This window comes from Pelophylax lessonae (genome assembly GCF_965119305.1).
Source record: "Pelophylax lessonae genome assembly, chromosome: 1".
Classification (NCBI taxonomy): Eukaryota; Metazoa; Chordata; class Amphibia; order Anura; family Ranidae; genus Pelophylax; species Pelophylax lessonae.
In genome coordinates, this window is record NC_138768.1 from 361,883,753 (window position 1) to 361,907,129 (window position 23,377).

At 42.6% G+C, this 23,377-nt stretch overlaps 1 protein-coding gene across 1 annotated transcript in view; it reads right to left on the reverse strand.

Moving 5' to 3' along the window:
- Positions 1-224: 224 nt before the first annotated feature.
- The window catches only part of PCSK5 (proprotein convertase subtilisin/kexin type 5), a 684,033-nt gene continuing 660,880 nt past the window's right edge, over positions 225-23,377 (reverse strand). The window contains exons 34-37 of the mRNA XM_082244075.1: positions 10,917-11,134; positions 6,314-6,414; positions 6,041-6,224; positions 225-705 (exon numbers count right to left, since the gene is read on the reverse strand). Of these exons, the coding sequence (XP_082100201.1) occupies positions 290-705; positions 6,041-6,224; positions 6,314-6,414; positions 10,917-11,134 (919 nt within the window). The 3' untranslated portion in view covers positions 225-289. The remainder of the gene's footprint in view (positions 706-6,040; positions 6,225-6,313; positions 6,415-10,916; positions 11,135-23,377) is intronic.

Below are 23,377 nucleotides of genomic sequence, written 5' to 3' on the forward strand. Positions count from 1 at the left end.
TCACACATAATCAGTTTGGGAGTACTAAGCAGATCACTTAAAAAAAGCAGGTCTCCTTACACAGAGTAAGGACAAAAGGCACCATACAGAAACTGCATTGATATCATTTATTGAAAATGTGAAAAGAGATTGTGTCACAGACATTATGAAATGTCAAGGTGTTACCCATAGCTACCAGGTTCCATTATTCTGGCTATAAAATGTAAGCAAGTGTTTGGTGCTTCAGTCTACACGCATCCAGTGCTACAATTTCTTTTTTTTTAACTATAGCAAAAAGTGTTTTAATTAATTATCTAAATGAATAACTTTCATCATCGTATTCTAAATCCTCATCTTCATCGTCTTCTAAGAGTCCATATTTAAACTTTCGATACACTGTCCCATCTTGACCCATGTAAACGATATCTTCGTCATCATCATCATCATCTTCTTCCTCCTCGCGATCATGATACTCAATCACGTGATCCCGCTGAAAACTGGAGGTACTCTCTCTGTTGCTCTTGAAAGATTGGAAGGATTTTGTTTGGTCTGGCAGCTTTTCATATCCACCTTTGATGACAGATGAAGCTTTTGCCCGGGCTCTTCGCCAAAAGAATAAGATTGCTCCAATGCTAAGCACCAGCAGAATAGATGTGGCAAGAAACAAAGCAGTCTTCTTGTGCACGTTGTTCTCTGTCAGGACTCCAGGAATTAACTTGCATTCCTCTAAAAGAATACAGAAAAGATGACTTGGTTTATTACAAATAGATAACGGACAGTGTCTCATTCCACTGCAATGTATATTATCCACCTGTACTTTTTCAGCTGCACTTTCTTGTATAAAGTATTTACCCATTAACCAAAGTAAATACATTTGTTGTTATGTTATTTTAGAATTGTCTAACTCGAGGACAAATATTTTACTATATATATATATATATATATCACTGTGTGTGTATATACATATATATATTGTATATAAATGTCAAAATAAAAGGGACTTTGTGATTTGCGGAGCCTATAATAAAAAATGTGTCTCTTTAGAACAGGTATTAATGGTATGCTTTGATTAAACTAAAATTATGCTTGTTAGGTATTAAACCCAAAACCAAAAGTATAATAAATTGCAGCTTGTAATCCCTAACCACTTGCCAATCCACGACAGTACATATACTGCAGCTACGCAGCACAAGGAGGTACAATCTGGTACATGTATGTCATTGTGCCTGCTTGGGCTAAGTGAAAATAAAAAGTAAATTTTCGGTCATTTTTCGTTTATATCGCAAAAAATAAAAAACCTAGTGGTGATCAAATACCACCAAAACAAAGTTCTATTTGTGTGAAAAAAATGTTAAAAGTTTCATTTTCGTACAGTATTGCATGACCGCGCAATTGCCTGTTAACCACTTGACCCCTGGAAGATTAACCCCCCCCTTATGACCAGGCTCTTTTTTGCCATACAGCACAGCGTTACTTTAACCACTTAAGCCCCGGGGGATTTTCCTGCTCAAAGACTAGGGCCTATTTTGCGATTCGGCACTGCGTGATTTTAACGGACAATTGCGCGGTCGTGCGACGCTGTACCCAAATGAAATTAACGTTCTTTTTTTTCCCACAAACAGAGCTTTCTTTTGGTGGTATTTGATCACCTGTGCGATTTTTAATTTTTTGCGCTATAAACAAAAAAAGAGTGACAATTTTGAAAAAATAACAATATTTTAAATTTTTTTTATATAAACCCCCCCCCCCCAAAAAGAAAAGTAAAAATCTAAATTTTTTAACATTTTAGGCCAATTTGTTTTCAGCTATAAGCGTATTTTGATTGGTTTGCGCAAAAGTTCTTGCGTTTACTAACTACGAGTAAGATTTATGTCATTTTTATTGGGTTTTTTTTAACTAGTAATGGCGGCGATCTGCGATTTTTTTTGTGGGACTGCGACATTGCGGCGGACAGATCGGACCCTTGACTGACATTTTTGACACTTTTGGGGGTACCAGTGACATTATTTCAGTAATCAGTGCTATACATATGCATTGTTACTGTAAAAATGACACTGGCAAGGAAGGGGTTAACTTTATTGGTGATCAGTGGGTTAAATGTATCCCTAGGGGCGTGATTCTAACTGTGAGGGAGCGTGGCTTGTGATGTAACCACTGAGACATACGATTCTACATAGCAGGATCGTGTAGTCTCTGCAGTTACATCAGGGAGAATTACAGGCGGCTTTGTTTACATCAGCCGTCTGCCTTTCTCCCTCTCCAGCGGGAGATTGCGAGTGGCCGGCAGACATCGGACATGCCGGTCTCTCGTGCGGGGATGTCAGGGAACGAGCGGGGGCAGGAGCGTGCCTCCGGCGGCGCGCGTTCGCCCCCTAGAGGCTAGTGGGCGAGCGACGTACCGGTACGTCACTTTGGCCAGGAGGGGCTGACCGCCGCAGTATATAGTCGTGCGGCGGTCGGCAAGTGGTCAACTGACAATTGAACGGTCTTGCAACGCTTTCCCCAAATAAATTTGTGTAATTTTTTTCCCACAAATAGAGCTTTCTTTTGGTGGTATTTGATCACCACTGCGTTTTTTTTTTTTTTGCGCTTTAAACAAAAAAAACCTGACAATTTTGAAAAAACAAAAAAAAATACATTTGTTACTTTATGCTATACAACATATCCAATTAAAAAAAAAAAATAAATAAAAAAATCTAATTTCTTCAAAAATTTAGGCCAATATGTATCCTGCTACATGTTTTTGGCAAAAACAAATCCCAATAAGTGTATATTGATTGGTTTGCACAAAAGTTATAGCATCTAAAAACTATGGTATATACACTGGAATTGTTATTTCTTTTTTTTTTATATACTAGTAATGGCGGCGATCAGCGACAATCGGACACTAACTGTCACTTTGTGGGAACCAGTGACACTAATGCAGTGCTAAGAATATGCACTGTACTAATGACACTGGCTGAGAAAGAAGAAAAATCCATCACTTTCCCACTGTCAGAACAGAGCTCTGCCTTGTTTTCATAGTCAGAGCTCTGTTCTGTGTCTCTGCTCGATAATCACAGCAATGCATTCCTATGGTAAACGGATGTAAATTAATGTCATCTGTTTACATTCATTTTTTGGTCAGTTTCAGGTCAGTTTTCTAAACGGGACGAGTCTGCATTTTTGCTCTATTTAAATAACTGATGTATATGGATGAAAAACTGATGTAAACTGAATCTTTTTTTCTTAGCAAAAACATGACTGAACGCATGACGCCCATGTGAAAGGTGCCTATGGGTGTCTTCTCACCTGATCCGATGGACCCCACTGCAATAAAGGAGATCAAATAAAGCTTGTGGTAACCAATGTTATCAGCCAGCTCACAGTTCCTTTATTATGTTCTGAAGCCCCCAATGGATGTTATTCATGTAATGCATAAAAGAGAAATAATAGTGTAGACCAGGGATCTCCAAACTACAGCCCTCCAGCTTTTCTGGAACTACACGTCCCATGAGGCATTGTAAAACCCTGACATTCACAAACATGACTAGGCATGATGGGAATTGTAGTTCCTGAACAACTGGACAGCCATGATTTCGAGACCCCTGGTGTAGACCACAAAACTTATTTTTTTAAAATAACTTACCACTCACAGAGAAATCAAAGAGAAGCGCATGTAGAGAATAACAGATCAAAACCTCAACAAGATGATATCCTAGCCCCCACCCAGCGTGCTGACATTGATGCGTTTTGCCTATACTGGCTTTCTCAAAAGCTGTATAAGCACAACGCGTCAGTAGTGCGGCGATGTCAATTAACCACTTGCTGATCGCCGCAAGTACATATACTGTGGCGGTCAGCCCCCCTGGGCAAAGTGACCTATAGGTACGTCACTCGCCCGCGAGCCAATAGGGGGCGAGCGCACGCCGCCGGAGCCGTGCTCCCGCCCCCGCTCATTCACTGCCATCCCCGCGCGAGTGACCGGCGGCTACGATGTCCGCCGGTCACTCGTGATCTCCCGCTGGAGAGGGAGAAAGGCAGGCGGCTAATGTAAACAAAGCTGTCTGTCATTCTCCCTGGTGTAACTGCAGAGATCATAGGATCCTGCTATGTAGGATCGTATGTCTCTGTGGTTACATCAAAAGCCACGCCCCTTTACAGTTAGAAGCACGCCCCTAGGGACACACTTAACCCCTTGATCACTAATAAAGTTAACCCCTTCCCTGCCAGTGTAATTTTTACAGTAACAGTGCATATGTATAGCACTGATTACTGTAGTAATGTCACTGGTACCCCCAAAAGTGTAAAAAATTTCAGTCAAGGGTCCGATCTGTCCGCCGCAAAGTCGCAGTCCCGAAACAAAATCGCAGATCGCCGCCATTACTAGTTTAAAAAAAAAAAAACAATAAAAATGACATAAATCTTTCCCATAGTTAATAAACACAATAACTTTTGCGCAAACCAATTAAAATACACTTATTTCGATTTTTTTTCACCAAAAATATGTAGCAGAAAACAAATTGGCCTAAAATGTTAAAAAATTTTGATTTTTACATTTTTTTGGGGAATTTCTATATAAAAAAATGTGAAAAATATTGTTATTTTTTCAAAATTGTCACTTATTTTCTGATTATAGCGCAAAAACTAAAAATCGCACAGATGATCAAATACCACCAAAAGAAAGCTCTGTTTGTGGGAAAAAAAGGACGTCAATTTCATTTGGGTACAGCGTCGCACGACCGCGCAATTGTCCGTTAAAATCACACAGTGCCGAATCGCAAAATAGGCCCTGGTCTTTGAGCAGCCAAATCCTCCGGGGCTTAAGTGGTTAAGCTATGACAATAAAACCTAGAAGCTGATTTCTTACTGTGCACAGCTGCACAATATTCTGTGTGCGCCAGTTTTAGTAAATCTCCCCCACTGCAACTAAACCCCTTTTTAATAAGCGGTGTGACTATACCCCTTGTTTTTAACGTGAACTTTTAGACAGGGTCAATTTGGTCTTGTTGCAGGCTAGCTAGCTGGCAAGTGAGCTGGGAATTACATAGTTACATAGTTAGTGAGGTTGAAAAAAGACATCAGTCCATCCAGTTCAATTTTTGATGTGTGTTGCCCTTCCATGGGCTCATTGCTGCAAAGGCTAGTTAGAGAGGTTGGGGTGGTTGCCATTTGTTTGTACAGTTGGGGATTTGGTGTGGGGATGCACTGGATACCTTTAGCTGCCATTGTGCCCTCACTGAGTGTCCTTTGCATGGGCAAACCTGCCCATAATCTATCCACTGCTATATGTGCTCCAATTTGGAAGACTATCAAAATTCTAGAGTTAGGACCACAGTACACCGAGGTGCCTTGACGTGGCCACTGCGGCTTACACATATGTTTGCAATTGTGTGGGACTAAACCCCTTGTTTTAACGTGAACTGTTTGACAGGGTCAATTTGGTTTTGTTGCAGGCTAGCTGGTGAGTGAACTGGGAATTTTTGTTTTGTTTTTGACCTGTCAGTGAGTCAACTGATCCAGAAGCTGCAGTAGTAGCCACTGTTGCCAATGGTTCAGTAGGAATCATGACAGAAGCATCAGCTTGGTGGAATATCATCATTCAGAGAGATACTGTATATATGGATCAACCACCAAAGAAGGAAGGTAAATTTCTCTCAGTAAATAAAAGAGGTCCATCAACTAAGGACACTAGCAAAAACTAACTCTAGCTTAGAGTGGGATGGGGTTTTACAGGATTATGTCCCTGTAGCCTTCTTTTCTGCCAGTGTCCAATTAGGTAGATTCATATAACCCAGCCGATCATAGACGCACCCTAGGCAATACGAGAGAAAGTGGGTGTGGGTACCTGTCAAAATAGGTACTCACCCCCCCCCCCCCCCCAAAAGACATGCCAAATTCGGTAAAGGAAGGGGACGCGGACTTAAAGTGGAGCTTCCTCTTTTGGATGTAGCTCCGCTTAAAGGACAATACCCACTATCTAAGTGGCTTCCTATAAGTGAACCTACATACTACTAGGTACTGACTACTACTACTTTTATATATACTATAAATATATTTATGTTTCTGATATTGTTCTTACCTGGTACTTCACTACAATCACAGCATTCACCAAAGTCTTCTGGCTTAGAATGGCAGCAATGAACACACCTTCCTTCATTCACATATAGCAAAAAGCTTGCTGGGCACACAGTACAGTTCAGTGGTCCAGGTCCCTTACACTCCACACAGCTTTCATGGCATTGTTCACACTTTGCATCTGGTCCCTTTAAAAGGCAGATTAATAAACATGGAGCCTACATACATAGGTAAATGTAATCTTGAAGAAATGTAGCTGTCTCTAAAATTTGCATACCTGATCACTCTTGTATTCTCCAGCAAAACACTCAGAGAGACAAATTCCCCCTTGCAGCTGGTAACTTGACACACATGATGTGCACAATAGGGCGCCTGAACCTGGATCAAAAAACAAAATATGTTAATATTTAGTCATAAGAAGCTTTAGCCTTGATTTTCAGTGTGACTTTGGATTGCGACTTTGATACGACTTTACACTCTATCAACAGACAAAGTAATGCAGGGACCTTTTACAAAGTCTTCTGCAGTAAAGTGAAGCAAAACACAAAACAAAAGTTACTGTGTTTCAACTAAAAACATTTAAGTATATAGAGCTATAGATACATGGTGGCCCAGATTGAATTATTAAAATAATCTTTTCAAAATCACTGCGACTTTGAGTCACACCAATTTGAACGGGTATCATTGAAAAGAATGGGGTGTGACCTGTCATGCGACTTTGATGTCCAAAGTCGCACGACACATTTCACAAGTGTGAATGGAATCTTAAGGTTTGTAGGCATCAGCTGTGTCTGCTAATGAGGAATTGCATTTATTAGTCACAGTGTTTCATTGGACTGTATCGAGGTAGAGCCTGGTGTCTGGAAATTAAAGGTGGTAAGATTTGAAGAGGACCTCATATAATTTGCCAGTGATACAAATATACTGCATTTCTTGTGGACTAGTCTGGACAATTAGTGCTTGAAAACAATTGAATTGGGAGAATGTTATTCTAGATTGGTATGATCTGAGCCTGAGCATGCAAAGGGTTACACTACATCGGGTGGGAAAACCTCACCTGTTATATCTGCCCATGTATGGCCAAGTTAACAGTGTAACCTGATGACTACCCTGCTCATTCATTGAACCCTATGAGCAACAGTCATGCAGTGTGTATTTGTTTGTGCATGTTTTAGTAAGCACAGTATAAAGCACTAGAAAAAAAAAACTATTCACATTCTTTCCATTCCACAAAACAGGTGGTCTCAACTTAATTTAGACTGAGTTCACACTGGCATTAAAAGCAGGCGTTTGAGGGTGGGTAAAAACGCCCCTCAAATGCCTATGCAAATGATACAATGGACAGCACAGTGCATTTCACATTATAAAAACATGAAGCGTTAGCGTCACTTTGCTTCAAAATGGAAGCCTCATGTTGAGTCAGGAGTCGTTTAAAGCCTTTCAATGCCTCCCATTCAAGTCTATAGTAGCACGCTGCAACTACACTGGCATACATGTCAATGGTACAATGAGAATTTTAGCTGGTTGTTAAAGAGTGGCTGCCGCATCCTTAACAGCCGATGAGTCATCAGCTTTCGGCGGTTTCCCGCTGACAGCTGAAAGAAGAAAAAAAAAGTCCGGTAAAACACAAAAAAATGGTGTGGGGTCCCCCCCCCCCCCGAGTCCAATCCAGGCCTATGTCACAATTAAAAGCAAAAAAGGGCGTGGGGATCCTCCCAAGACCATACCAGACACTTTTGTGTCCCCCGTGCCGTTTTTTTTTTTTTCTTTTTTTTTTTCCATTTTTTTGGAGTGGGGTTTCCCCTCAAAGTCCATATCAGACCGAAGGGTCTGGTATGGTCTTGGGGGGACCCCACGTGGCTTTTTTTTTATTTACATTTTTTTTATATCTTGGCGTGCCCTGGGCAGTGACATCACAAGGGGCTGGGTCTCTGGGTGACATTATCCGGTGGCCATGCCCCATAGTTATATAAAAGCTGTCAGACAGCTTAGCTGGCATAACAGCGGAAGCCATCGTCAGAGCAGGACAGATTTTTTCTTTATTTTGAGCGGGTTGGCGGTGGCAGAAGAAGACGACGATGACATCATCAACGGAGGGAGAATACATTATCCGACGGAGAAGACAGCAAAGAAAGAAGACAGGATGAAGAAGACATCAGAAGAAGGAGAAGACCAGAGGAAGGAGACATCAGAAGAAGACTGAAGAAAGAAGTCTTGTTGGAGCTACGATGGGGGACATTCTTCAATTAATAAAGGACTTGTCAAAAACTGTCTCTTTGCTTTTGTAACACTACACTTTTTTTTTGGGTGAATGGGTAGGGCTACAATGTACCCCATACTCATTCACATGGAGGGGGCCCAGGATCAGGGCCCCCCTGCCCGCAGACCCCCACAGCCACTGCCCAGGTTTGTCAGGAAGAGGCCCTTGTCCCCATCAACATGAGGACAAGGTGCTTTGGGGTGGTGGGGCACAGAGCCCCCCTGCCCCAAAGCACCCACCCCCATGTTAAGGGCATGTGGCCTAGTTTTGTTCAGGAGGGGGGTCTTGCTCACCCCCCTTTTCGGACCTGCCGGGCTGCATGCTCGGGTAAGGGTCTGGCAAAAATTTGGGGGGGACCCCACACCTTTTTTTTTCATTTTTTTTGGCATGGGGTTTCCCCTCAAAATCAATATCAGACCGCAGGATCTGGTATGATCTTGGGGGGCACCCCACGCTGTTTTTTTTCTAATGTTTTGCATGGGGTTCCCCCCACAGTCCATACCAGACTCAAATGGCCTGGTATGGACTGGGGGGGGGGGACCCCACGCGTTTTTTTTTTTACCGGCATTATTATTTTTGTTTAAGCTGTCAGTGGGAAGCCTGCTGACAGCTGATGACTCATCGGTTGTTAAGGAAGCGGCTGCTGGCTTCCCAGCCTGCTCCTTAGCAGCCAGCTATTGCAGGTGTTTGTGGTGCAGTTTTAACAAGTGCCACAAACGTACATAAGGCGTTTGGGAGGAGCGTTTTTAATGCTCACTAAACCTATTAATGTGCATTAATGCTATAGGAGTGTTTGATAAGCACCAATATTTTGAGATATTGGAGTTGGAGTTGGAGTGGCCTATTATTGGTCATCTAGTCATGCCTTAATAATACGTTGTAGCGTTGGGCAGCACAGTGGCTAAGTGTTTAGCACTTCTGCCTGGCAGCGCTAGGGTTGTTAGTTCAAATCCCAACCACCGCCCTACCAGCCTGGAGTTTGTATGTTCTCTCTGTGCCTGCGTGGGTTTCCTCCCACACTCCAAAGACATGCTGGTAGGTTAATTGGCTCTAGGATAAATTTGCCCTAGTATGTGTATGAATTTAAGTTAGGAACCTTAGATTGTAAGCTTCTTGAGGGCAGGCACTGATATGAATGTGCAATATATATGTGAAACACCACGTATATTGGCAACGCTATATAGAACCTATAATAAATATACTGTGAACTACACAATCGTTATTTAGAGGGGGAATGGAGTAATCATCTACCTGCAAATCACCATCCCAGTTTGTTAATAGAAATAAAAAATATGATAGAGAGGGTTATGCTGAATCTTATCCTGCTGCAGTTTATTTTCACGGGGTGATTTACAAGGCATCAATACAAGTTTTCCCTGTAGCTGAAATAGTTTTACTAAACTGAGGTTTAGATACTAGAGGAAAGGGAGCCACTTACATTTTCCTTCATATTAGAGTTATGGAAAACTGTCAACTTGATGAAGAAAACCCATCAATTGCATACATGTGATTCTTATCTGTAGCTTTTGATGTCTCAGATATATGAGAACATTTTAAAAGAAATGTTAACTACTAAAAGAATAAGGCCCCTTTCACACGAGCTATCCGATCAGATCCGCCTGTCAGTTTTTTAGGCGGATCTGATCGGATCCCCCATGCATCCCTATGGGGCAGCGGATGTCAGAGGTGACATGTCCGCTGACACCCGCTGCCATCCGCATCCGATCCTGTCCGTGAAATCTGGACAGATGCTACCCAATTTTCCATCCGTCCAGGGGATCGGATCGGATGGGATCGGATGAGAGCGGACAGGCGGTCCGCTCTCATCCGATTCCCCCATAGAGATGCATGGGGCTCTGGCATCTCCCTCTCCGCACACAGAGCGGAAAGGGAGATGTCACCTTCCTGCTCAGCTGGGATCTGTGTTTAGGATCCCCTGCTGTGTAGCACGGATCCGCCTACGGAGGCGGACCGTGTTAAAGAGCCCTAAAGGTTTTAGTGGTCACAGTAAGGGCTTAAATCTCAAATGTGCCTTTTATAATGTTTAAAGCTTTTTTAAGATGTGAAATGCCTACAGCAATTAGGTAGCAATGGTGCTGGCCTACAGTAACCTAGAGGATGAGGGAGAACTGAGGCTACAGTTCCACTCTCTCCTTTCCATAGTCATTTTAAAACAAAAGTGGGTTAGAGTAATGATAAAATTAGTATGTTGTAAGCCTAATTGGCAATCAAATCTGACAGCTGAGCATGACACAAAGAATGTAGCATAGGTCATTTTAAAACTGTACAATAATGAGCTGAGAGTATTTTTTTAAACTTTCATGTGTAAGGTGATTCTTCGGGTAGGAACTAGGCAAGTTTTAAGTTTTTTGTCTATGATTTAAAGTTTTGTATTTACATTAAATTATTTTAGGTCTTTAGGTGAATAAAAGAGTAGGCCTTTTCTTTTTAAATAATGGTCTCTTGCCTTTACAGAAAACAACATCCTTTGATATGAGTCACTTTAAGCACATTGCCTACCTTAACACCATTTTATATTCTAGAGAGTCCAGGGTAAATGAACTTCCTTTTACTGATCATTGCTGTACAGTATTTGAGCAGTTTAGCAAGCACCTCTTACCACTACAAGTCCTGCAGGTTGGGTGGCACCTTTCACAAATTTTCTGGGCATGGTCTTCATAGTAGTATTCAGGACATGAACTATAACATTGTTTGTTAGTTCTCATCAGGAAAAATTTATCAAAGCAGGCACTGCAGTCATTTGAATTTGGTCCCTGACATTCCTTGCAGACTATGTCACATCTCTCACACGAGGCAGTGGCATTATCGGCATAATATCTGAGGGCCAAAAGGTAAAGAGAAATTCAACATTAGCCAATAGAAATATTTAGTAATATACATGTACAAATAATTTGCTGGTTACCTGAAAAAAGCAGCTAGATACATTTATACATACTGTACATAATGTAAACACCTGGTATGTCAATGCATCCTAAAATCTCAGAGGTCACATAGTGTATGTACTTCATACCCGGTCTGCTGAAACTATATGCCCACCCCCCATATCTGCCAAAAATCCCAACATAGGATCTGTGCCCTGCCGTGATCCTCTGCCTGTAGCAGCATAGGGATCTTTGAGCAGTAGCGGAAGAATTGTTTAGCATCCCTCAGATTATCAATTTGGCTTGAGGTTAACTGAGCTTCCAACTGTAGCGCTTTCGCCTGGAGGGGCAGCTGGAAATGACCCAGGTCTTACCTCTTCGGAGGCTGCCAGGCCAGATACTAGTTCCAGAGTACATTGATAACACAGGCTCAGTCTAGGTGTGTCATTTTGTAGTTTTATTGTAGTACTTGAATAGGAGAGACGGAGGAGGGTGCAGGATACTCCAAAAACACAGGCACTCCAAAAACACAGGCAAGTACAGGAGTACAGATTCTCAAGCAAAAATCCTTCAGCAACAGCCTTAAAAATTGCTGGGGGTAGAGGGGACAGATGGTCATACTAAGCTACAGTCCTTGTAGCTACCCATGGAGTCTAACCTCAAAGCACAGACACCCCTGAAGCTTGAGGCAAAGGTCCTACTTACAATGTCCAGAATCAGCGCTCCAACCAGCTTCCCTGTGACACTCTACAGTGAAATGTGGTCCTTCTCAAGCCCAGATTCATAAGATAGTCTCCTCTAGCAGATGTCTTTCTGGCTGTCAACCAAGTACTTGCTTTGGCCTAACAGCAACAGATCTTCAGTAGCTCAAGCTGCATCCCAGGGGCAGGGACCCCAGAAGAAGATGCCTTCGCAAATATTTATCTTCTCCACAGCCACCTTCTGGGTGCCCCTTCCTAGGGATTGGCTGAGGTCAGACAAATATTCATAGTGCGAAGATTGATCCTCTCACTTTATCTCTGGAATCCTCTTCCAGAGGCAAGCAGGAGCAATCAACCCACAGGTTTACTAATAGACCTGACCAAACCTGAAAAAATTTCTGTTCCACTGAGTACAGCAGAGCCAAAAAATGCATTTCTCCAGCCTAGGGCAGGGTGCTACACAACCAAACAGGACTTAACTAACTGAAGTAATGATCTGTCTGGTCATGGGAGTGTTGCTGAAGGGAAGGAACTGTAATTTCTGTGCACTTTTCAAGCTAAGTCCAGTCTGGTTATTAGGGCTGTGTCACATTAGCTACTTTGCAGCAGAGATTTGTATTAGCTACAGATGTCTGTAATTCTTTTCTGTGTCAAATTTATAGCTAGTTACAGTTTTGTTTCAGTAGCTGGCTACACTGCTTATTAACCACTTGACCACCGGAGGATTTTGCTGTCTTCCGTCCAGGCCACTTTTTGCGATTCGGCGCTGTGCGACTTTAACTGACAATTGCGCGGTCGTGCGATGCCGTACCCAAACGAAATTTACGTCCTTTTTTTCCCACTAACAGAGCTTTCTTTTGGTGGTATTTGATCACCTGTGCGATTTTTACTTTTTGCGCTATAAACATAAAAAAGAGCTTTTATTTTGAAAAAATAACAAAATTTTTAACATTTTTTTATATGAAATTCCCCCCCAAAAAAATGTAAAAATCTATTTTTTTTTAAATTTTTGGCCAATTTGTTTTCTGCTACCTATGTTTGGTAAAAAAATCGCAATAAGCGTATTTTGATTGGTTTGCGCAAAAGTTATTGGTGTTTTTTTTTTAACGCATAATGGCGGGGATCTGCGATTTTTTTTGCGGGACTGCGACATTGCGGCGGACAGATCGGACCCTTGACTGACATTTTTGACACTTTTGGGGTTACCAGTGACATTACTGCAGTAATCAGTGCTATACATATGCACTGTTACTGTAAAAATGACACTGGCAGTGAAGGGGTTAATTTTATTGGAGAGGGAGGGGTTAATGTATGCCTGGTGCTTACTGACGTGTGGGGGGGGAGGTGACTGAGTGACAGAAGGACAGATCGGATGTTCAGCTATGCTGAACACTCCGATCTGTCAGTCCCTGTCACTATGGAGATCCGCCCACTCTGTTTACACAGGAGGGCGGATCTCCTCACTCGATTCCCCGACGATCGGGGCAGAGCAGCGGCGATCGCCGCTGCTCCTCCCCTGGCCCGACTCTGCTGTGAATGAAAACAGCGGGAGCGCGCCTCCGGCGGCGCGCGAGCGCCGCCTACAGGGGAAGGAGTCCAGCGACGTAGGTCTACGTCGCTGGACGGGAACGAGCCACTTTGCCGCAGTACGCTCCATGTGAGCGGTCGGCAAGTGGTTAACGCAGCTACAAATAATTGTGTATTGATCAGAAGTTGCACTAGATATCGAAAGTAGATACTGAAGATGGTGATTATGCATCTTCCATCCTGCAAAAGGTCATACACCTAAGCAGCAATAGAAAATAACCAAAACACAACCAACAAATAAAGAAAGGTGAAAAATTTTATATCTGCTTAGGGTCATGTCTCATGGATATTTTCTGCCATTGGTGATACCTTTCCAGCAAAAAAATCACTAAAATTCAACTTACATGATCCTATCAAATCTACTTTTCGCTGTCCAAACCAGTAAGATGTCCTCCATCACTGCACATTTGTTACAAATTTTCAGCAGGCTTTCAAACAGCAATTATGGGATTTCCAATAGTGATAATGGAAGCTGAATTTCAGAAATTCTTCTGTATTTTCTTTGTGACATGACCTTATTATTTATAGAACTTAGCTGTAGCCCAATGGAGCTTACAGTCTTACAGGACTTTTACTGCTCTTCAGTATCTGTTAGACCTTGACATGACATTTCAAAAATGAAGGACACATGCCCCATATCCCAGGATTTCTAGCTCCAAGGCTGAAGCTGCATTCAGCCACTGGTTTCAAGCTCCAGTTTGCAGTCTGAGTGCTTGTTTTACAGACTTACTTTTTCAGCATTCTTCTCTCAAATTGTAAAAGTTTGTGGGTTTTTTAGGATGGTGGAGCCGCATTCTCTCTGTGTTTGCAGATGGCTGGCAGAGAATTCTATTTGAACAGCTTACAAGAAGGAGTTGTGGAATCTTTTCCTAGTCCTCCTACTCTATTTATTATTTTCACTGTTTTTACATATTCTTTAAAGCTATGTTACGCTGCGCAAACCTTGCAGTTACCGAAAAAGCAGACAGGCTGAAAGTTATTGGAAACACACAGTTTTCCTTTCCAGACTAATTAATTACATGTTTTCATAACCATAAACCAGTCAACCTGACTAACCATGGGGATTTAAGGTATGTATCATTGGAATATCTAAAAATGTAAGACTCTGGGCTAGCAACATCATATTCATTTTAGGTGAAAATGCCATTACTTTGGACATCACAGCATTGTGATATACGAGAAGCATTTAAGTAAAACTGGGACTTTTGAATTTATTTAACCACTTTACCACCGGAGGATTTTGCTGTTTTACGTCCAGGCCACTTTTTGCGATTCGGCGCTGTGTGACTTTAACTGACAATTGCGTGGTCGTGCGACGCCGTACCCAAACGAAATTTACATCCTTTTTTTCCCCACAAACAGAGCTTTCTTTTGGTGGTATTTGATCACCTGTGCGATTTTTACTTTTTGCGCTATAAACAAAAACAGAGCGTTTATTTTGAAAAAATAACAATATTTTTAACATTTTTTTATATGAAATTCCCCCCCAAAAAAATGTAAAAATCAAAATTTTTTTAAATTTTTGGCCAATTTGTTTTCTGCTACCTATGTTTGGTAAAAAAAATCACAAAAGCCGCCGCTCCTCCCCTGGCCCGACTCCCGCTGTGAATGAAAACAGCGGGAGCGCGCCGCCTACAGGGGTAGGAGTCCAGCGACGTAGTACTACGTCGCTGGACGATAACGAACCACTTTGCCGCAGTACGGTCAACGTGACCGGTCGGCAAGTGGTTAATAAAAGAACAGATTTCAAGGAGTGGAAACTGCATTTATTTTTTTTACATAGCCCCCTGCTACATTTATACACTTATACCAGCGTTTAACTAATGCCTGGAAAGCTTCGCAATAGAAAAAATTGTCAATTTGCCCGAACCATCCTAGGACAAAAATACTGCAAAATCTATGCAAGCACTAGACTGGTTGCAATAGTTAACTGTTAATATTTGTATTTGGTTAAAAACAACCCCTACTATCCTATGCTATTAGGGGATTGCTGTGTTTTTATACTGGGTTAATCGAACAATCTCAAATATTCCTCAATTAAATAATTTGCACTGTTTCAAAATAACTGAACTCGCAGGAGAAATGACTCACTATATCAGACATCTCTGAGCCAATATAAAGATGTTTTGTAATACTTCTAAGAATTGTTTTTTTCCATGACAGGGCACAGGGTCGCCTTGTGCTGAAGCTGTGAAAATAATTAGAATTTTCAGGGCCTGTTTATCAAACTTCAGCTACAATGCAAACGTACCAAGTTCACTAAATGTAAATTCCGCATGGCCTTCAGTGACATTTTCTTCTATAAATGCAGCTGAAGTGGATTTCTAACTATTTATATGCTTCTGGGAGACTTTTAAAGGTAAACGTAATACAGTAGGTATACAAGACAATAAAGGACATAAAAAAAAGGCAAAAAGGTAAAAACAGTTTAGTTTTATTCTTGAAACAACAACAGGAGATAATGGCATTTTCCAGCACAAAAGATAGCATCAGCAAAGTCTAGAGGGCACTGTCAAAGTCTAGGAAAAATAGTATATTGTCATTGCCAACCTCCTTCTAAAGGTTGTAGTTGCCTTTCTGGCTTTAATACTTTTTGAGTCATCCAGAACAACCATGCAGTTTAGAAAGTCAGAGTGACATTAGAACTCCTGATCTGAATACTTTTCCAGTTCTGTACTTCCGAGAGTATTACATATATTGGAGCAGCCAGGGAACAAGCATTTTCGAAGGGGGAGCTCAGCAGTGGCAGCCTCTGATCGTTTATCCATCCAAGCTGGTTAATGCGGCGAGTGGCTGCTTACCACTGACAACATCTTCACTGCTTCAGCATCCCGATGTTACCCATCATCCAGGACCACCCGTGGAACCCCCCCCTCCGCCCCCAGGAGTGACACATCACTTGATGTGTGCATGCCTGCTTGATGTGAGTTGTCCTCTTTTTTAGGTTTCTAATAAATTGATCTCTCATCAATACTACAGTCAGTCTGGCACACCTCTGCACTTTCATTTGTATACCTGCGGAGTCTATTGCTTCACTCATAAGGGTCAGGGTGCTGTCATTGATGCTGGTTTATGCCATCTTCACTATCAGTACTTGGACATTTATCTTGATCAGTGGACTTATGGACTTTTATTTTTAGCTTGGTATTAACTATCCCTAGCATCACTGTTTGCATTTTGGCGCCACTGTTTTTTTCCTTTTGTTTACCCATAACCACATGCAGCTCTGGCATAGTAAACCATTGCCTGCCAAAAAAATAGACACCACAGGCTACTTCCAGGAAGAGAATAGGGGATATGCCTGCCTCTAGTATGCTACACAGGCTTTGTATTTGTTAAGCCAGCATGTTCATATCCTGGGGTTTGAGTCCTGTGTCTGTCAACAAGGACCATCTTCAAAGACATTGATTAATCTGTTTAAACTAAAGGAAAAAAAAGGGAGAAACGTGGAGTTATTGCCCTTCATAGCCAATCAGAATTCTTAAATTTTGCTATAAAATGAAGTGCAAAACACTTTCATTCTAGTTTTTCCCCCAGTTTTAATAAACATGTACCATTATATCTGACAGAATTACATTGCATAAAAAGCACGTACAGTCATACCCATCACCGCTGATTGGCCGGTGAAACACGTCAGCATCGCGTCATATCCACGTGACAATTGGGGAGCCCTACAGCTCTGGAGACTGCAAGCCCGGACGTCAATGGCCTGTGACGGCTTGCCGCATGCCCCTCCCCAACTGGCTCATGTGAGCAGATGAGGCGAAAGAGACACTCCAGACACATGCTGGAGCCTAGAGACTGCTGCGAGACAGTTGGAACACAAGCCACACCATGAGAAGATGGGCCCGCCGCCACTTGGAGTAGGTGCACTACCATCCTAGACCCTGTTTATGTCTATATTGACTGTCATACTGTTTCATTGGATGTGCACCTTTAACAAACTCCAAGCCAGTTGCCACCATCCTGTCACATTCACAGACAGTGTATAATCAGCAATCTTTTGAATACTGACTCCTGGTGCAGCCAGAACGCTGAAACACAATTGCTGCTTCCCTGTGTTCCTCATCTGCAGGTTCAGACAAGAGAGACATTTTCTGCTTGCTTTAAGCTGGAATGAATATTAGCGGCTAATACCCTATTCATATATGAAGAATTGCTACAATTTTGTGATACATCCCAGCTACTGCTCGTCTAGTATTAATCTCATCTGTGGTAGTTATCCCCATGAATTTTGATTTTAACCAGGCAACGTTGTCTTTTTTACTATGTGAGTTGGTATGTGTTTTTTTGGAATTAATGTTTAAACTATAACAATAAAGATTACCTTAATTATACCCTAGGTGTCCTATGTTGACTCTAGGAGGAGTGTTCTTTCCTCCTCACCCTTTTTTTTTTCTGACGTATGCTTGTCAAAGGACTGCATCAGAGTATATACTTTGCTGCATGGGTTAAAAGGTTTGGGTTAATATCATTTTTACCCCTAAATAATAGATGCCAAGGTGTGAATACCTTCTTTTTATGCCCAGAAATATAGCATTTCTGAAACAAATGTTGAGGCATTTTCATGTTTATTTACTTTGTTTGTATTGGTATGACACACAAAAGTAGAGAAACAAAAAAGCCTAATCTGACACATTCCACGCAAAACTCCAAAAATCGACTGGACAAAATTATTGTCACCCTCAATTTAATAATTGGTAGCGCCCTCCTTGGAAAAAATAACTGAATCTATTGCTTCCTGTAACCATCAATGAGTTTCTTACACCTCTCTACTGGAAATTTGGACCACTCTTCTTTCACCAACTGCTTTATGTATTCAGATTGGAAGGGTTCATTTTCCCAACTGCTGTTTTGAGATCTCTCTAAAAGTGCTCGATGGGATTTAGATCTGGACTCATTGCTGGCCAGTTCAGTACTTTCCAGCGCTTTGACGTGTGCTTAGGGTCAGTGTCCTGCTGTAAGTTTTTTGGATCGTGAACCTTCAAAAGATGTCTCTGACCCCTTCCATGAGACTGGTCTATCTGGGTCTGGCCTTGGAATCATCCTTTGCCAGGGTGTTTCTTCCTCCGGAAAAACTCCAGAAGATCCAGTCAGCGGTTCGTTTGTTGATGTCCAACGACCGGCCGTCCCTTTGGACCTGTATGAGAGTACTGGGACTGATGGTGTCCTCCTTTGAGGTGGTCCCCTTTGCTCAGTTCCACACAAGGGTTCTTAAAAGGGAAATTCTTCTCAAGTGGGACAAACACCCAAATTCTCTGGATTCTCGGATTTGGTTAAGCCACAGGACCAGGTCTGGTGGCTTTGGTCCCCGATGCTTCAGTCGGGGAACTCCTTTCTCCCTATATACTGGACAGTTGTCACCACGGAGGCGAGTCTGTAGGGGTGGGGGGGAGTCCTCAATCAGGACTCGGCTCAGGGAGTCTAATCCCTGGAGGAATCTCGATAGCCGATCAATGTCCTGGAGCTGAGAGCGATCCAGCTTTGCCTGATGCACTGACCCAGCCATCTGAAGGGTTGTCCTGTGCGCATTCAATCGGACAATGTCCCGGCCGTGGCGTACGTCAATCGCCAAGGGGGCACCAAGAGTGTCCTTGCGGCCCTGGAAGTGGCGGACATTCTACGTTGGGCGGAGTGCTCTCTCCACGGTCCAGATTCCGGGAGTGGAAAATTGGCAGGCGGATTACCTCAGCCGCCAGGCCTTGGATGCAGGGGAGTGGTCCCTGAATCCTGAGGTGTTTCAACAATTGTGCCTTCGCTGGGGCACTCCGGATGTGTGTGGATCTGTTGGCGTCTCTAATCAACAGGAAGCTACAGAGGTTTGTGGCTTGCTCCCGAGACCCTCTGGCAGACGCTGCAGATGCGCTGGTGGCCCCCTAGGGCCAGTACAGGCTGATATATGCTGATATATGCTGATATATGCTCCTCTCAAGTTGCTGCCGAGACTTCTTCGCAGGAAAGAGACGGAAGGGATTCTGGTCATTCTTGTGGCTCCTTGACTGGCCTCGTCGCACCTGGTACGCCGACCTGGTCAGGCTTGTCGCAGACGCCCGTGGAGACTATCTCTCTGGGTGGACCTGCTCTCTCAGGGGCCAATCTTCCATCCTGCTTTACAGTCGCTGGCTTTGACGGGTTGGCTGTTGACAGCCTGGTGCTGAAGGACAGGGGTTTATCTGCTTCAGTGATTCCCACTTTGCTTAAAGCGAGGAAGGTGACTTCCAGGAAGATTTATCATCGTACGTGGAAGTCGTACATTGCGTGGTGTGAGTCCCTTGGGATCCACCCTCGCTCCTATTCAGTGGCTTGGATCTTGGCTTTCCTTCAACGGGGAGGTGATCAAAAGTTGGGCTTGAGTACTATTAAGGGTCAGGTCCCGACATTAGCTATTTTCTTCCAGAGGCCATTGGCCTCACATTCCCTGGTGCCTAGTTTCATCCAGGGGGTGCGACCTCCGCTACCGCCATTATCTGACAGAAATGCAGGTGTGCAAATATTTTTGGCCCTGACTGTATGTGAATCCAGTGTCTATAATGATCCTCCTCACTAAATGTCTACAGATGCGTTTGGAGCCCAATGCTAGCTATTCATAGGCAGATTTCTCTCCCTTTATTTTTACTGTCTCCTATATACCCCTGATTTTAGTTACCAGACAGAGTATTGCCAACCTTCAGAAGTTTTCTAATGACTCTGCAGTAGTGGGATGTATCAGGGATGGGGAAGAGACTGAGTATATGACTGTGGTGGAGAACTTTGTCACATGGTGTGAGGATAATCATCTGTATCTAAATGTGGTGAAGACAAAGGAGCTGGTTGTGGATTAAAAGGAGAAGGATTGAAGGAGAAAGTCACCAGTGACCCCCATCCAAGGAGTGGATGTGGATGTAGTAGAGAGTTACAAGTATCTGGGGATGCACATAGATAATAAGCTGGACTGGAGCAAGAACACTGCGGTGATCTATAGGAAGGGCCAGAGCTGCCTCTATTTTTTGAGGAGACTGAAGTCTTTTAGCATCTGCCAAATTATGCTGATAAAGTTTTATGAGTCTGTGGTGGCCAGCGCTCTCCTGTATGCAGTGGCATGCTGAGGAAGCAGGCTTAGGGTGGCTGACACCAACAGACTCAACAAGCTGATTCCCAAGGCCAGTGATGTTGTTGGATTGGAGTTGGTGTCTTTAACAATAGTGTTGGAGAGGAGAATGTTGTTCAAGGTACGTTCAATCTTGGACAACTCCTCCACAATTCGTTGGTCAGTCTGTGAAGTACCAACAGCGACAGACTGGTACAACCACGATGCACCACAGAGCGACACAGGAAATCATTTTTGCCTGTGCCCACCAAGTTATATAATTCTTCTCTGTGAAGGCTGGAGGTGAAGTATTTAAGATTTTTATATAGTTTTTATAGTATGTTGGTCTTATTTTGGGTAATGCTAGAGAAAGTAATGTATTAGTTGCATTTTGGTAGTTTGATTTTCTATTGTTTTTTAATTAGTGTTATTTATTCTATGTTGTATTTTAATTGTATTGATGGTTTATTAGAGTGCAGTTTTATTTGTTTTATTTGCTGCTAATAGCTGTTATTGGGAATTTTGCTGTGGTCTTGTATTGTCTTTGTTGAGTCTGGCATGTGTTGTAATAATTTCCTTAAGAGATTAATAAAGCATTCTGAATCTTTCACTGTAATGGTCACACTGTGCCCATTTAATACTGAATGCTTTGGTTTTGTAGAATGTTTTCAGGCAGACATACAATTTTTTTATCAAGCAGTTGCTGAGATTGGATATGTTCTGTTAATTAGCAGATTGTTACTCATGAAGCATTGTGAACAATAAAGATTTGCGCATCTGCCTTTTTTTTTTTTTAGCAAAGCCTTGCAGCAAAAAAAAAAGAATTTTATATCTACCCAAAATCTTTTTCTTGCAGACACAAAAACCTTTTACCTTTGGGTTATACTGCTGCCTAAGACAACACCTTTCTACTGCCAGCATGCCTCAGTTTTTTTTAGCAAATCCATACATAGAGCATGATCATGAACACAGAATGGTGGAGGGACATGTGGCCCATAATAGACTCCAAGAAAATGATTTCATAGTAAGCACAAAAATATTTTTTAATTCTATCCATTAGGAAAACCAGAAGTCTTTCCCTTCAAAATGTGGGCGACACAGGAATCAAAAGCTAACAGGCCCAAGAAAACAACAGAAAACTGCCTGCAGCTCAGAAAGCTGCCTGAGGGCCTTATACCTGAACCTGGCATTAGATGAGACCGCAACATCAACCTGGTAGAACTTAAAAGTGTGAACAGAAGACCAGATGGCAGTCCTGAAAATCTGTGAAACAGTACTTTGATGCTGAAAAGCCCAAGGCTCAAGCCCTAGTAGAGTTTGCCTTGACCCAAAAGGGTGAAATTCAATCTTTGAGACCATAAATTTGGACAATGGTCTGTCTGAACCACCTAAAGATGTTGGAACTAGACACATAAACATCCTTACAGGGTCCACTTGTGATTACAGAAGGGGAATCAGTCCTCTTAAGAAAGCAGTGACTGAGAGAGTTTCACAGGCCAAAACACATCCAGGAAATGTAATAGTGGGGAAAAACTGGAGGGAAATTTCCTTTCAGTGAACTAGACAAAGGGTGTGAGAACAATGTCCTCGTTGAGGTAAAGTCAGACACTACCTTAAGCAAGAGAAAAGTCCTCAATACCACCCTGTCAACTATGCAAATCCAGAAAATATTATTTGCAGAATAAGTCCAAAGTTTAGATACTCACCCTGCAGAGGTGATGGCTACAAGGAATACCACCTTGCAGGTCACAGAAGAAAAAGGAATGTCTCTAATGTGTTAAAATGGCAGCTCAGAGAGAACCAGATTTAGATTCCATGGGGTCCCAGGGAAATAAACAGGGGGAGCTACATAGGAAACTCCCTGTACAAAGGTCTTAATGAGCAGGTGAGGGGCCAACAGTCTCTGAAACACAATAGAAAAGGACAAAATCCTGGCCGTCGATAGTGATGAGACATAAATGCTGGTCCAGGCCCAGCTACAGGAAGAGTAGGATTCATCTCATGAAGAAGCCCCGACACTAACACCAAGTGAAATATGCCTTCCACTACTGATCGACCATATGGAAAACAGCCTTCCTAGTTTTCAGCAGTTTGGGAATCAGAGATTCAGAGATGCCTGTGTCTTGCAAAAATTGGGCTTCAACAGTCATGCCATTAAATCCAGCAACGGAAGAGCCCACAGAGCATCTGCCAGGAGTCTTATCTTGTTGGCATGCCACTTCTATTTAGGCCAGTTTGAAGCAAGTTTATACCTGAGATATACACAATGAACAATGCGGAAATTTGTAGTTCCTGCCCTGGACAAGCTCTGATCTACTACTGGAGTAGCAGGATTCCTGGTTCGTCCCTGATGGTTGATATATGCCACACCGTGGCATTGTCCCACTGAATCCAGATCACATGACCTTCCAGCTGGATGGTCCAATGCTGCCGAGACAGCCAAGTTGCCCCAAGTTCCAGGATGTTTATTGGGAGAAGAGACACTTCTGAGGACCAAGTTCCCTGCACCGAAAGGTTGCCAGACAGGCTGGTATCTGTCATGAGGATCGTCTAGCAGACAGTAAGGAAGGATCCTGATTTCAGAGCTAGACACCTAAGTCACCTGGTCCTTGGTGCCAAACTAATTGGTCTGTAGAGGGAATTGATTGATTTATTGATCTTAGGGGGAAGAAATATTTTGAGTGTCCAGGACCAGACCAAGATGCTCTAAAACAATGAGTTGGTTCCAGCAATGATTTCTGAGGACTAAGGATACATCTGAATTGCTGTATGGTCTGTAAAAGCCAAGTTGTCTCACAAAGCCCATACCAACTATTACTTAGGTAGGATGTTGTCTAAGTATCTC